We start from the raw sequence: 15889 nt of genomic DNA, 5'->3' as shown, positions 1-15889 counted from the left end.
AAGTACAGAGGATTTCTCTTTCGTGTCCAGGTCAGTGATAATTCCCCAACCAAAAGAAACAATGATCGGGTGATTATCACATTACTGTGTGTGAGACCTCGTGTGCAAGGTCATTATCACAGTTCCAACAACACAACAGTAATTACACTTGAAAAAATAATTGACTGTAAAGTACTTGGTAATGTGTTGACATTGTGGAAGACACTATATAACATTTTCCTTTCACTTCGCAGCTCTCTTGTATGATCTGGCTGAAATGAAGTATATGTCTCTGTGGAAGAGACATACGGAATCCACACTCTAACCCCCACCCCAATGTGCAATATAATTAACCTTGGTCACCAATTGGAGCCACAGACTTAATCAACACAGCTGTAAGTCCTATTTCAGAGAGCAAATCTTCACTGCATTCCAGATGTAGCTGATTTTGATGATTCAATGTAAGATGCATGAAATACAACAAGAGTTGCTTCCCAGTTAGCTACCTATAACAGATCCATTGTATTGTACAATCTTTGCTTTTGAAATAGAATCATTTACACCTAAAAACAGTTATATGTCAGGATTACTAATATTTTACACAAGCAAAATACTATGGACACTAATCTGAAATAAAAACAGAAAATGCTTGAAATACTTAAATAACGCTAACACGGGCTTCAAATTTAAAACTAAATTCTGCTTTGATGAAAAGTGACAAACCTGAAATGCTGGTTGGGATTTTACAGCCTGACTTGAGTGAGACTGGAAATTTCCACCTGAGGTGAATGGACATTTCCCTTGTCTGCCCCTTGCCCACTCCAATTCTGTGATGGGCGAAGCGGTAGAATTCTGGCGGCTAATTCTGTATCTCTCTCCACAGATGCTGCCATAACTCCTGAGAATTTCCAACATTTTTTGTTTATATTTTCATTTTAGTCCTCTAATGCCTGAATAATGTGCAGATATTTTAAATGTCAATTTTAGCATGGAGAAAGTCGTTGCCCTTATTGACAGGTATCCAAACACCTAGGGTGATCCCAGTTTGTGCTTAGTACCATCACAGGTAATAGGCAATTGTTTTAGTTAAAAAAAATCATAATTTATAAATTTTAGAATTAAAGTTGCAGGGTGGCATGGTGGCACAGTGGTTAGCACTGCTGCGTCAAATCACCGAGGGCCAGGGTTCAATTCTGGTCTTAGGTGACTGTCGGTGTGGAGTTTGCACATTCTCCATGTGTCTGCATGGGTTTCCTCCGGGTGCTCCAGTTTCCTCCCACACTCCAAAGATGTGTGGGTTAGGTTGATTGGCCATGTTAAGTTGTTCCCTAGCAGGGTAAATACATAGGGTTACATGGCAGGACTAGGGTGGGATTTTGTCAGTCCAGATTTGATGGGCCCATTGGCCTCCTTCTGCACTGTAGGGATTCTATGAAAGTTAAAACAGAGGATTTTTAATTTAAAAAACTATCAAACTATACAGCTACACCAGCTCTGACGAAGAACCATCTAGGCTTGAAACATTAGCTCTGTTCTCTCTCCACAGATGCTGTCAGACCTGCTGAGATTTTCCAGCATTTTCTGTGTTCGCCTCAGAATCCAGTACCAGCAGTAATTTGCTTTTATATTACACCAGTGTCCCACCTTGCTTCTGATCAGTTGCAGCGGCAAACATGAAAACGAGTCCATCTTACCAAAGCCCTCCCTGTGAGATGCAGTCAGACTGCAGTAGGCTGGGTGCAAATAACTGCAGCTTGGCTGTCAGCCAACATCTAAAGCAATAACCTTGACCATCTAGAATGATAGCATGCAAAGAATTCCAGCCTCTAGAAAGAGACGTGGTGCTATTAACATGTTTTTGTCATATTGCAAAAATAACCATATTTTAAGAAACAGCTTAAAAACCTAAGAACACCCTGTTTATTTATTTAACGCTATAATTTTCTTTTTGTTTTCCTCCTCTTCCCAAGTATTGGCAATGATGAAGGATGGGGGAGGCTGGGGAGGGTTGTTGCTTCTTGGTTAATAGAGGATCAAAGAGCGACAACCACCCCTCACACAGCTCTCCCCCTTCCTCACTTACCACATCACCCCCTCTCCCCCTAACACCATCAAACTACACTTGTGCCTTTTCACAATGTTTTCTCCATGGTAAGAGTGGAAAAGAAAAAGCTACAATGCTCGCCTCTGCTCGAAACTTCTCCACATTCAACATGTGCGCCATCTGATGCAGATGTTCAGCAGTTTAAAAAGCTTAAACTATGGAACTGTCCCACGAGATCTTAACTGTCTTTGACCACTCTTCCTTCCACCTCTCTGATCTGGCAGCATGCTTATTACACCTTTATATAAATCAGTTCAGCTATCCTGGTCCTGATAAATCTTCAAAGTTGTATCTAACAAGTAGTTTTGGGAGGGCAGATTGTGTGGTTTGCCTGAGTCATTTGGTAAACAGGTTTTGATCATATTCTAGAATCAAAATGATAAATCTACAAGTTGTAATTAGCTTTTGGAGGACAACAACAATGTTCCTGCCATGTTAAAAAAACATATGTGCCTAAGGCCTATACCCACCGACAGGACTTCCCAAACACAAGATGCATGGACTGCACAATGATGTCCTCAATAGTAAACATTAATTAACAACACTGGTGAGAAATTCTTTTCGACCACAAAAGCAAAACTCTCCCTGGCTAATTACAGTATCAGAATCCCTACAGTGCAAGGAGAGGCCATTCGGCCCATCGAGACTGCACCGACCACAATCCCATCCGGGCCCTACCCCCACAACCCCATATATTTATCCTGTTAATCCCACTGACACTGCTGATTCAATTTAGGGTGGCCAATCAACTTAACCGGCACATCATTTACAATTTTGTTTACAGTCTTTCACTTTGTCTGTTACAGTTTTATCTGAAATAATAAGGACGGAGAGCCCACAATAACTTTCAAACTACTTTGAAGCACAAACCTCATGTCAGATTTGTCAACGCACTATTACACTCTAAACTTTAGGTTAGAAAACGTTTAATGCGGCTCTCGCTCTGTGACAAGACTTCTGAAGGGGACGGGGGAGGGGCGGTCGTTTGCATTAAATTGTTCAAATAATATGTTAAAAGCGATTAAAATCAGCACATTTATCATCCACAATATGTTTCAGCATGGGCCAATAATCGCTTTTTTTTAAAGGTCAATTGCTGCAATTTACAATTTCGCTTTCATATGCTGCCGGTGATAATTCTGTGTTACCACCGACTAAATCTACATTCTTGATCGTTCATACCTTACATTCAATATTTCACATCAAAGTGTCTTCAAATCGTATTATTTAACCATCACAAAACACCGACTGCTGTTTAAAGTAAGCTATTTCCCCTTTCAGACAAAGCACCAGGAGCGGCCCCCCTCCCAAACCATTAGTAATTGTATAAACAAACCCTCTCTGGTACCCATACCTTGCAGAGAAGTCTGTCCCTGCCCTTGCTGATCTCCGCTTCGCGCAGCAGTCCTGGACCCTTTTTATCCTGGCACTCAAGGTTACATTTACATTTCTGTTGAGTCACCAATACGCAATGTTGAATAGCTTTCTGGGACGTTCTGGAAAATTCTGCAAGGACTGTCTTCTCCCGAAGTGTTTTTTTTTAAAAAGCAACCCACGAATGACTGGAATCCGAGCGACCGGTGCAAATGCTGCACGGATCCAGCAGTGGGCAACACGACACCGGCTACAAGCCGCTGCTGCGACCGAGGCGGGTGGGAGAACCATCCACGAACAAGCAGGGCTGTCAGTTTCTAGCTGTCACTTTTGGCGAGTTAGTGTGTTTACGTGACTCGAAAACATCAGGGAACTGAGATTCAATCGTTGCTGCAATTGCACATCCTGGCCAAAATCATTTTCTTGCTGGGAATATTGAGAAGCGTTATATTCAATTCATTCATTGGGAAAGTAATAATTCAAAGTGATTTGTTGTTTTTTTTGTTTATTTTTTGGCTATGGATTTTGTAATTTCATGATTTGGAAATGTTTTCACACATGTTTCTGTCAGTGTGGTGCTCTTTTATGTCCCACTTTTGTTTAATCTTATACTTTTCTTTCCAATGAGGTTAAAGGCAAACAGTACTGCTAACGTCTTCATACTTTAGAGCTCCCATCAGCACAGTTTGTAATGTGAAGTGAACTTTTCTCTCATTTCCAAGACATTTGGTAACAATTAGCATGGCCCAAAACTGGTTACCTTGCAGACTGACAACATGGTCGCTGTGTCTCTGAAAATGTTTTGAGTAAAATGAGCCAAGGTCACGGTTCTCCAAACGTGAAACATGTCGCCCCGGCAAAAAGAAGTCCTGCCTTTTTTTCTCTCTCTCTCTGTGAGGATGTTTATTCAGGCTCCAGAACAAGGAAGATTAGGAGAAGTTTTTAGTTGCAGTCTGCGTTTCCCAGACATGTTTTCATGAAGGAAACTTAGCTGAAAACAAGTAGGTAACTGTAATCATGCCGCGCTTTCAAAAAAAACTCAAAATCGGCTTTAAGCTTTTAAAATATATACAAATAAAAGATGCACGTTTAAATCTATAGTAACAGACTAAAGTCAGTTTTTTTTAAGCAACAGATTGAAATGTCTGCATCTGTGTGTGCCTGTATGCTCATTGCAATGTTATCCTAAACCTTTACTGTGTTACAGGAAGTTCTTGTCTGCTTAACTTTCCAAGGAAGTTTTTTTTGATGCAGAGATGCAGCAGGCGTTTACTTCAGATAGAATATAATTGCAGAACATGAAAGGTTAGTACCTTCCTATCTCCGTTTCATTTTATTAGCAAATCTATTCGTTTAGCTTTGTTTTGTTGCCCCCTTTTCCATTTCTGATACCCTCTTGATAAGTTTGTTTAATGTGAGCAGCTTATCATAAAATATGTATGTCTGTAAATATATATGTATATGTAGTGTGTCTATGTGTGCGGTCTTTAGCAAGTAAAGCACAGCAGTTTTACAATGACTAATCCAGCATTTGCGATCTTGAGAAAGTTATTATTGGTATAAACTTGCTTGATACATATTCTGTCATCATTGGAGCTGTAGGAACTTTTTAATAATTTTGAGGAACAATTTCTACTTTAGCCCATGGATATTGCGAAACATATTTGTTGGCATGTAGTAATTTTTGGTCAGTTTGTATGTGTAGAAAAACATTGTGCTTATATATTTGTGCATAGCATTGAGGAGAGAACATTTTCCTCAAGGATCATTGTGTTAATCAAATAAACATCTCATTTTAACAACAAAGAAACACTCCTTTCATAAATAATCTAAAAGATTCATGGAATGTTAGCATTTAATAACAAGAGGGATAGAACGGTTATGGGCAATCCACCTTAGAAAAGATATATTAGTTTTGGAAAGAGTGCAGCAAAGGTTCACCCTAGTGTTACTAGGGCTTCAAGAATTACAATCATGGGGAGAGATTACATAAACTAGAAGCAGGGAGTAAAATCACACCTTGAGGGGCTGAATTATTATTCTTGCTTCTGTGTTCCAAAAAGATAAGCCCAGCTTCATGAGAGGTTACAAAGCTGATGGGGCAATTGAGATAACAAACCATTGTAGAGTCTTTGACTTACAATTGGATTGTGAAGAACAATTAAAGCTTCAAGTGTTGCCTGCATTAGGATGGTTGAAATCAGGAGCTCAAGCAATCACAGGGCCCCTGCCAGAAACAGCGTGTCTGTGATATTGGTGAGGACAGAAATGACCTTGGTTGTGATGCTCCTTTGGTCAAATAGCCTTTACCAATACTCTGTCTACATTTTTGTATGTTGTGTATGGCATGAGTAAGACTAACATTTGGTCAACTGCAGGTAGCCATCATTCAAATAACTGTTATTGCACCTCCCCAACAAAGAGGACAGCAGTGAATGCAATGTAACAAAACACCCAGATTTTGCAATATACTACAATGGGAAACATAAATCTGACAGTATTAGCATAATTCTGTATTCTCCATCTGAACTTCTGCTTTGAGGCAGAGAAATTGGAGCTGGGGCTATTTCTGAGTCCTGAATCTAGTAAGACAGTTGCTTGTTGGAATTTTAACTGTGATGGCCATTAATTGGTATGAAAACAGGCTCGCTGTCCAATTAAGGGTGGCAGACAGGCTTATGAAGCTGGAGAGGCAAACAGAGGCCCTCCAGCTTTGGAGGAGCTGTCAGCTGCTGTAAAGGATAAGTAAATAAGAGGATACTTCAATGTGAAGATGCCCACTCAACAACTTTTTGCAAAATTTAATTCAGAATAGAAAAAGCAGCCGTGCTGTACCACCACAGTAGTGGTAAGGTTGGGGGCAGGGCTGTGTGGGAGGGGGTGTGGTGGAAATTCCTCCATAGGGAAGTAGTCTTCTTTTCACCCACACTCGCGCAGTCAGAGATGGCCTGTACTTACCTAGGGCTCTGGCCCACCAGGTTCCTCCTCATTGCATGTAACACCACTCCCCCCACCCCCACCCCTCATGTCAATTGAACCACCCAAGTTGTATCAGGAAACAGGAGGCTGATTGCAAAATCCCAGTTGGTCTCTATTACCAACAATTAACAGGGCTCCAAACAAGACTCCTTGCTGCCCACAAATGTTACTTCGACAGCACTTTCCAACCCACAACCTCTACCATCTAAAAGGACAAGGACAGCAGATGCATGGGAACACATCCACTTGCAAGTTCTCTTCCAGGTCACTCACCATGCTGATTTTGAAATATATTGCTCACAGTTCCTTCACTATCACTGCATCAAACTCCTGAAACTCCCTGTCTAACAGCACTGAGAGTGTACTCACACCACATTGACTGCAGCGGATCAAGGAGGCAGCTCACTACCATGTTTTCAAGTACAGTTCAAGTTGGGCAATAAATGCCAGCCTTGCCAGGGAAGCCCTCATCGGAAAGAATGAATTAAAAAAACTCGTAGAGAAAAGCAGACCTGGTGGCCTCGAACCTATCACAGACAATGTTTGATGCCAGGAAATGGTCAGCAGGCTGATTGTTGTTGATATTTTTGGGCTCATTCTATTACAGCGTATTCCTATAAGGATGAAGGATAAGTATGGCAAGTTTTGGGAACCTTGTTTAACGAGAGATACTGTGAGACTAGTCAAAGAGAAAAAGTAAGCACTTATCAAAGATAGGAGGCTGAGAACACACAAAGCAAGTGTGGGTTACAAGGAATGTAGAAAGAAACTTAAGCAAGGAGTAAGAGGGCTAAAATTGTTCACAAAAAACCATTGGCCAGCAGGATTAAGGAAAATCCCAAGGCTTTTTATACATATATAAGGAGCAAGAGGGTAGCCAGGGAGAGGGTTGGTCCACTCAAGGGCAAGGGAGTGATACGTGGAGCCAGAGAAAATAGGCGAGGTATTAAATGAGTACTTTGTATCAGTATTCACCAAAGAGAAGGACTTGTTGGATGATGAGTCTGGGAATGGGTGTGTAGATGGTTTGAGTCATGTTGAGATCAAAAAAGAGGAGGTATTGTGGATCTTAAGAAACATTAAGTTAGACAAGTACCCAGGGCCTGAAGGGATATACCCCAGAATACTGAGAGAGGCAAGGGAGGAAATTGCTGGGGCCTTGAGAGAAATCTTTGTATCTTCACTGGCTACAGGGGAGGTCAACACAGTAAGAAGTCTCATAACACTAGGTTAAAGTCCAACAGGTTTGTTTGGTAGCACAAGCCACAAACTTTCAAAGCGCTGCTCCTTCATCAGGTGAGTGGAAATTCTGTTCACAAACAGAGCATCTAAAGACACAAACTGAATTTACAAAATAATGGTTGGAATGTGAGTTTCCACAGGCAATCAAGTCTTAAAAGTGCAAACAATGTGAATGGAGAGAGGGTTAAGCACAGTTTAAAGAGATGTGTATTGTCTCCAGCCAGGACAGTTAGTGAGATTTTGCAAGCCCAGGCAAGTTGTGGGGATAACAGATAGTGTGACATGAGCCCAAGATCCCTACTGAGGCCGTACTCATGTGAGCGGAACTTGGCTATCAGTCTTTGCTCAGCAATTCTGCATTATCGTGTGTCATGAAGGCCGCCTTGGAGAATGCCTTCCTGAAGATCAGAGGCCGAATGCCCGTGACTGCTGAAGTGTTCGCCAACAGGAAGGGAATAGTCTTGCCTGGTGATTGTTGAGCTGTGTTCATTCATCTGTTGTCGTAGCGTCTGCATGTGCCATGCCTCAGGACATCCTTTCCTGCAGTGTATCAGGTAGACAATGTTGGCCGAGTTGCAAGTGTATGTACCGTGTACCCGATGGATGATGTTCTCATGTGAGATGATGACATCCGTGTCAATGATCCGGCATGTCTTGCAGAGGTTTCTGTGGCAGGGTTATGTGGTGTCGTGGTCACTGTTCTCCTGAAGACTGGATAGTTTGCTGCGGACAATGGTGTGTTTGAGGTTACGTAGCTGTTTGAAGGCAAGAAGTGGATGTGTGGCAATGGCCTTGGCAAGATGTTCGTCTTCATCAGTGACAATCTGAAGGCTCTGGAGAAGATGTCGTAGCTTCTCTGTTCTGGGGAAGTACTGGACGACAAAGGGTGCTCTGTCCACTATGTCCTGTGTTTGTCTTCTAGGAGGTTGGTGCATTTTTCTGCTGTAATGTGTCGGAACTGTCGATCAATGAGTTGATCGCCATATCTTGTTCTTATGAGGGCATCTTTAGCGTCTGTTGCGACCCTCCTCATCTGAGTAGATCCTGTGTGTACAGAGGGCTTGTCCATAGGAGATAGCGTGACATGAACCCAAGATCCTGGTTGAGGCCTTCCTCATGTATGCAGAACTTGGCTATCAGTCTCTGCTCAGTGATCCTGCGTTATCATGTGTCATGTAGGCCGCCTCAGAGAACGCTTACCCAAAGATCAGAGGCCGAATGCCCGTGACTGCTGAAGTGTTCCCCAACAGGAAGAGGAAGTGATTGTCGAACAGTGTTCATTCATCCATTGTCGTAGCGTCTGCATGGTCCCTCCAATGTACCATGCCTTAGGACATCCTTTCCTGCAGAATATCAGGTAGACAATGTTGGCCGAGTTGCAAGTGTATGTACTGTGTACCTGGTGGATGATGTTCTCACATGAGATGTTTGGGGTGGAAGCTGGAGGGGTGGAGCTTCGTGAGGTTATCCATGGGCTTGTGGTACAGTGAAGTGCTGAGGTGACCATCCTTGACGGGGATGCGTGTGTCCAAGAATGCAACCGATTCCGGAGAGTAGTCCATGGTGAGTCTGATGGTGGGATGGAACTTGTCAATGTCATCATATAGTTGTTTCAGTGATTGTTCGCCATGAGCCCAAAGGAAGAAAATGTCATCGATGTATCTAGTGTATAGCTTTAGTCCTGTGCAGTGAAGAGGTCTTGTTCAAACCTATACATGAAGATGTTGGCATTTTGAGTGCGAATTTGGTCCCCATGGCTGTTCCGTGTGTCTGGATGAAGAACTGGTTGTTGAAGGTGAAGACATTGTGGTCCAGGATGAAGCAGATGAGTTGTAAAATTGCATCTGGAGATTGACAGTTGTCAGCGTAGAGGACTGAGACAGTTGCAGCAATGCCATCATTGGGGGGATGCTGGTGTAGAGTGCCAAGACGTCCATTGTGACGAGGAGTGCTCCTGGTTCAACTGCTCCATGTGTGCTGAGTTTCTGTAGGAAGTTCATAGTGTCACGACAAAAGCTGGAGATTATTTGTACAATTGGTTTCAAGATGCCTCGACATAGCCAGAGAGGTTATTGCACAATGTCCCACTGCCCGGAGAGGTCCCAGAGGATTGGAGAATAACCAATGTTCTTCCTTTATTTAAGAAGGGTAGCAAGAATGATCCAGGTAATTACAAGCTGGTGAGCCTTACATCAGTGGTACGGAAATTATTGGAGAGGATTCTTTGAGACAGGATTTATTCCCACTTGGAATTAAGTGGACGTATCAGTGAGAGGCAACATGGTTCTGTGAAGGGGAGGTCGTGTCTCACTAACTTGATTGAGTTTTTCGAGGAAGTGATGAAGATAATTGATGAGGGTAGGGTAGTGGATGTTGTCTACATGGACTTCAGTAAAGCCTTTGACAAGGTTCCTCATTAAAAAGTCTGACAACACCAGGTTTTAGTCCAACCTATTTATTTGATAATATACTCACAAGCTTTCGGGGTTAGCCCCTTCGTCAGGTGAATGGAGAGTCTGAACTCTCCATTCACCTGACGAAGGGGCTAACCCCGAAAGCTTGTGAGTATATTATCAAATAAATAGGTTGGACTAAAACCTGGTGTTGTCAGACTTTTTACTGTGTTTACGCCAGTCCAACGCCGCCATACCCACAACAAGGTTCCTCATAACAGACTGGTGCAGAAGATGAAGTTGCATGGAATCAGAGGTGAGCTGGCAAGGTGGATACAAAACTGACTTGGTCATAGAAAACAGAGGATAGCAGTGGAAGGGTCCATTTCTGAATGGAGGGCTGTGACAAGTGACGTTCCTCAGGGATCAGTGCTGGGACCTTTGCTGTTTGTAATATATATAAATGATTCGTAAGTTTGTGGTTGACACAAAGATTGGTGGATTTGCAGATAGCGAGAGGACCATCAGAGGATACAGCAGGATGTAGATCAGTTGGAGACCTGGGCAGAGAGATGGCAGATGGAGTTTAATCCGGACAAATGTGAGGTAATGCATTTTGGAAGGTTTAATACAGATAGGAAATATACAGTAAATGGCAGAACCCTTAAGAGTATTGGTAGGCAAAGGGATCTGAATGTACAGGTACACAGGTCGCTGAAAGTGGCAACGCAGGTGGAGAAGGTAGTCAAGAAGGCATACGGCATGCTTGCCTTCATCGGCAGTAGCATTCAGTTTAAAAATTGGCAAGTTATGTTGCAGCTTTATAGAACCTTAGTTCGGCCGCACTTGGAATATAGTGTTCAATTCTGGTTGCCACACTACCAGAAAGATTTGAAGGCTTTGGAGAGGGCACAGAAATGATTTACCAGGATGTTGCCTGGTATGGAGATCATTAGCTATGTGGAGAGATTGGAGAAACTTAGTTTGTTCTCCCTGGAATGACAGAGGTTGAGGGGAGACCTCATAGAAGTCGACAAGATTACGAGAGGCATGGACAGAGTGGATAGTCAGAAGCTTTTTCCCATTGTGGAAGAGTCAATTACTAGGTGGCATAGGTTTAAGGTGCAAGGGGCAAGGTTTAAAGAAAATGTACGAGGCAGATTTTTTGCACAGAGGGTGGTGGGTACCCCGAACTCGCTGCCGGGAAGTTAGTGGAAGCGGATACAGTAGTAGCTTTCAAGGGGCATCTTGACAAGTACATGAATAGGATTGGAATAGAGGGATGAATAGGATGGGAATAGAGGGATGAATAGGATGGGAATAGAGGGATATGGTCCCTGGAAGGTAGGAGGTCAGGCAGCAAAGTTGATGCGGGCTTGGAGGGCTGAAGGGCCTGTTCCTGTGCTGTAATTTTTCTTTGTTCTCTGCTCCCACCCATTTATCACTCTCAACCTTGGTGCAGCTGAATATCCTACCCCACCCTTTTCTCATGTTCGCAGCAGGGAACATGCACTCAAAGGGAGCATGAATCAAAGTTGGGAAAGTAGCAACAACTTCAGTTTTCTTAATCACATTCCTGCAAGCATAGGTCCAAGCTGGAAGCTTGGGAACAAAAGATTATCCCTCCATGTTTTAACATGAATACTGCCTTCAGTAGGGGAAAGGACAGGAATGAAGTAAGGAGGAAAAAATTGGAGCAAGTTCCACTTAGCAATCATTTTAAAGCACAGCTGGTATGAGCACCAGATATCTGGTTCAGAGGGGACTTTTCTTGGAGTTGGAAATGCAATCCAGATTTCAAATTAATGTTGTTTATATCGTGACTGTGAATCATTTTACAATTCTACAACACATTGATGGCAAGATTCGGGAACCCTGGATGACAGGAGAGATTGTGAGCTTAGTGAAAAAGAAAAAGTAGGCATACGTAAATTTTGGGAAGTTGAAAATGGATAAGGCTCTTGAGGAATGCAAAGATAGCAGGAAAGAACTTAAATGGAAATTTAAGAGTGCAAAAAAGAGTGCAGGCATGATTAAGGAGAATCCCAAGGCTTTTTATGGGTATATAAGGAAAAAGAGGATAGCTAAGAAAAGGGTAGATCCACTCAATGACAGTGGAGAGAATTTGTGTTTGGAGCCAGATGAGGTGGGTGAGGTCCTTAACAAGTACTTTGCATCAGTATGCACAAAGAAGGATGTGGTGCATGGTGAATGTCAAAAGGAGACGTTGATATTCTAGGACATGTTGAAATAAAAAGGAAGGAGGTATTGGAGATTTTGAAAAACATTAAAGTGGACAAGTCTCCAAGTAAAAAGTCTGACAACACCAGGTTTTAGTCCAACCTATTTATTTGATAATATTCTCACTAGCTTTCGAGGGGACAGCCTCTTCGTCAGGTGAATGGACTCTCCATTCACCTGACGAAGAGGCTGTCCCCTCGAAAGCTAGTGAGAATATTATCAAATAAATAGGTTGGACTAAAACCTGGTGTTGTCAGACTTTTTACTGTGTTTACGCCAGTCCAACGCCGGCATACCCACATCAAGTCTCCAAGGCCAGATATGGTCTGTCCAAGAATACTGAGAGAAGCAAGGGAAGAAATTACTGAGGCCTTGACCAAAATCTTTGAATTTTCTTTAGTCATGAATGAGGCACCAAAGGATTGAAGAATAGCTAAAATTGTCCCTCTATTTAAGAAGGGCAGAAGGGACAGTCCAGGAAATTACAGGCCTGTGAGCCTTACATCAGTGATGGGGAAATTATTGGAGAAGACTCTTAGGGACAGGATGTACTCACATTTGGAAGAGAGTAGGCTTCTTAGCAATGGTTTTGTGAGGGGGAAGTTGCGTCTCACAAACTTGATTGAGCTCTTTGAGGAAGTGACAAGAAAAATTGACCAGGGTAGGGCAGTGGATGTTGTATACATGGGCTTTAGTAAAGCCTTCAGTAAGATTCCTCATGGTAGCTGATGCAGAAGGTGAATTCGGCACGCTACCACAGTGGTTAGCGCTGCTGCTTCACAGCTCCAGGGATCTGAGTTTGATTCCCGGCTCGGGTCACTGTCTGTGTGGAGTTTGCACATTCTCCTCGTGTCTGTGTGGGTTTCCTCCGGGTACTCCGGTTTCGTCTCACAGTCCAAAGATGTGCGGGTTAGGTTGATTGGCCATGCTAAAATTGCCCCTTAGTGTCCTGGGATGTGTAGGTTAGAGGGATTAGTGGGTAAATGCGTAGGGATATGGGGATAGGGCCTGGGTGGGATTGTGGTCAATGCAGACTCAGTGGGCCGAAGGGCCTGTTTCTGCACTATAGGGTCCTATGTTCTATGTTCTGTATGGGATCCAAGGTGAGCTGGTAAGATTGATACAAAACTGGCTTGGGCATAGAAGATACCAGCGTTGGACTGGGTTGGGTACAGTAAGAAGTCTCACAACACCAGGTTAAAGTCCAGCAGGTTTATTTGTAATCACGAGCTTTCAGCATGCTGCTCCTTCATAAGGTGAGTATAGGTTAGTTCACAAACACAGCGTATATAGGTAAAGACAAAATTTTCTTGCATCTTTACAGAAACTTGATGTCTGTGTTGATATGTGTGATCTTGTTGGAGATTCTCTCCACTTTGAGCTAGCGGTTTGCAGTGGAGATGGTAGCCATGATGTGGAGATCTTGGCATTGGACTGGGATGGACACAGTAAGAAGTCTCAAAACACCATTTGGAGTATTGTGTACAATTCTGGTCACCACATTACTGGAAGGATATTAATGCATTGGAAGGATGCAGAGGAGATTTACCAGGATGTTGCCTGGCTTGGAGGATATGGCCTATGAAGAATGGTTGAACAAACTTGGATTGCTGTCATTGGAGCGTCGGAGGATGAGGGAGGACCTAATAGAGGTTTATAAGATTATGACAAGCTTGGATAGAGTGGATAATCAGAGTCTTTTTCCCAGGACTCTGACTATCCACTCTATCCAGGGTCGAAGGGTCAATTATTTGGGGACATAAGTTGAAAGTGATAGGGGAAAGTTTAAAAGAGATGTGAGGAGCAAGTTTTTTACACAGAGGGTGGTGAATGCCTGGAACGTGCTGCTGGAGGAGTTGGCGGAAGCAGATTCTATAATAACGTTCAAGAGGCATCTGGATAGATACATGAATGGCAGGGAATAGAGGGATTATGGACCATGTAAAGGCAAGAAAATATTAGATTGGAAAGGCATCTGTGTTAGCACAGACTTGTGGGCTGCAGGGCCTGTTCCTGTGCTATACTGCTCTTTGTTTCTTGTTCTTAGATATTTTGATTGAAATGTACGTGCAATGTTTAACTAGCCAGTGCACTATTTTAACAGCAATGTGGCAGCTGTAAATGCTGAGAATTGTATAGAGTGATCATTTTATGTGGATAATAGGAAAATGAGAAAAATGCATGATCTGAATTTTCCAAGTATGTACTAATGGCAAGGAGCCTGCCACTTTCCCAGATGTGCTGGTGGTCGGTGAGGTTTGTCAGTGCTGTTCAAAAATTACACCCTTAACCTTGATGTTTTCTAACTTTGTGAAAGTTATAGTCATACTGTATTTCCAATTTTACTTAAAGTAATTGACAATTCCAATCTAGTCTGCAGCCTAGCGGAATATTACTCGCTAACTTTTAGTCCAGGGCAAAATCTTTGACTGTGCAAGTGTCACTCTTGGGAGAGCTGTGATAAGCTGCACCTCTTACTGATGTGGATCTATAAGCTTCACCTCATAGTGATGTGAATGTATAAGCTGCACCTCATACTGATGTGGATCTATAAGCTGCACCCAGTAGTGATGTGGATCTATAAGCTGCACCCTATAGTGATTATGGATCTATAAGCTGTACCCTGCAGTCATGTGGAGCTGTAAGCTGCACCCTGTAATGATGTGGATCTATATGTATGGTGTCTCAGGCTCATCCTTATCTTAATCATTTCAGTATAGGCAGGTGCAAGTGAGATCCTGGCACCTCCTCATGGCAGAGGAACAGATTCAAAGCTTCAATTCTACATAAACATGAGAGACAATTACATGGCATCACACCTCTTAGGCAGAATCTTGTGCCCTCCCTTAAGAGCATTCAATTGGGCAGGAGAGTGACAAATGAGAACCTCAACACCTTCCCATCTCCAACCCAATTAAGTCCTTGGCAGAAAGGCCTTTATGGCCCTTACTAATTGAGGCTCTGAAGTGACCACTTAAGGGCCTCATTCAGCTGGCATAAACCTAGTGCCAGCTAGGGGTTCATCTTGGAACAGCATAACAAGTAAACCCTGACATTTTTACTGGTAGACTTGTTTACGTTTAACAAAGAAGTGTTTTTACAAGATGATGGATGAAAAGCTTACATAAGGAAATTTCAAATTGTGAAGCATTGAGCTGATCTCAATAGCTGATTCATTCAAGCAATCATCCTTTCAGGACCAATTTTAAGTGATTTTTCCAGTGTCTCTCTGGTTGTTGATACATACATAATTAAAGCTCTATTGTCCATGCACTACGTTTTGCAATAACCATGTTTTAACTTGAACCTTATGTGGGAATTTGGCAGGCAAATGTCAATCTCCTGTCACTGCCCTTAACATCATGAGGCCTAGTTCAGCATAACAATTGGAGCCAATCTGTACTTCTTCCCATTTATGCATTTTTTTCTATAATTTCTATAAAATCCTGACTCATGTTAGCCTTGCTGAGTAATCCCTTCCAGTGCTTTTCTTCACTATATTTGATTGTTGCTGGCAGTAAAATTGCATTGTACAAAGTGGGGAGGGTGGAGATTTCTTTTAGGGTTCTGGCCAAAC

General features: G+C 42.6%; 2 protein-coding genes across 3 annotated transcripts in view; one reads left to right on the top strand and one right to left on the bottom strand.

The window, feature by feature from the left end:
* The window catches only part of clu (clusterin), a 48324-nt gene extending 44673 nt beyond the window's left edge, over positions 1-3651 (bottom strand). Inside the window, exon 1 of the mRNA XM_080192628.1 lies at positions 3438-3651. The gene's annotated coding sequence lies outside the window, so the exon portion shown is untranslated. The remainder of the gene's footprint in view (positions 1-3437) is intronic.
* Positions 3652-4321: 670 nt separating this feature from the next.
* The window catches only part of scara3 (scavenger receptor class A, member 3), a 50220-nt gene continuing 38652 nt past the window's right edge, over positions 4322-15889 (top strand). The window contains exons 1-2 of one of the 2 annotated variants that reach the window (XM_080192626.1): positions 4322-4458; positions 4665-4762. In XM_080192626.1, the coding sequence (XP_080048752.1) occupies positions 4756-4762 (7 nt within the window). In that variant the 5' untranslated portion in view covers positions 4322-4458; positions 4665-4755. Of the gene's footprint in view, positions 4463-4664; positions 4763-15889 lie in introns of both variants that reach the window. The other variant, XM_080192627.1, reaches the window with a different exon arrangement.

Source organism: Carcharhinus amblyrhynchos, chromosome 7 (assembly GCF_965287045.1).
Source record: "Carcharhinus amblyrhynchos chromosome 7, sCarAmb.v2.hapA, whole genome shotgun sequence".
Lineage (NCBI taxonomy): Eukaryota > Metazoa > Chordata > Chondrichthyes > Carcharhiniformes > Carcharhinidae > Carcharhinus > Carcharhinus amblyrhynchos.
This window is presented reverse-complemented; position numbering and strand designations above follow the sequence as displayed.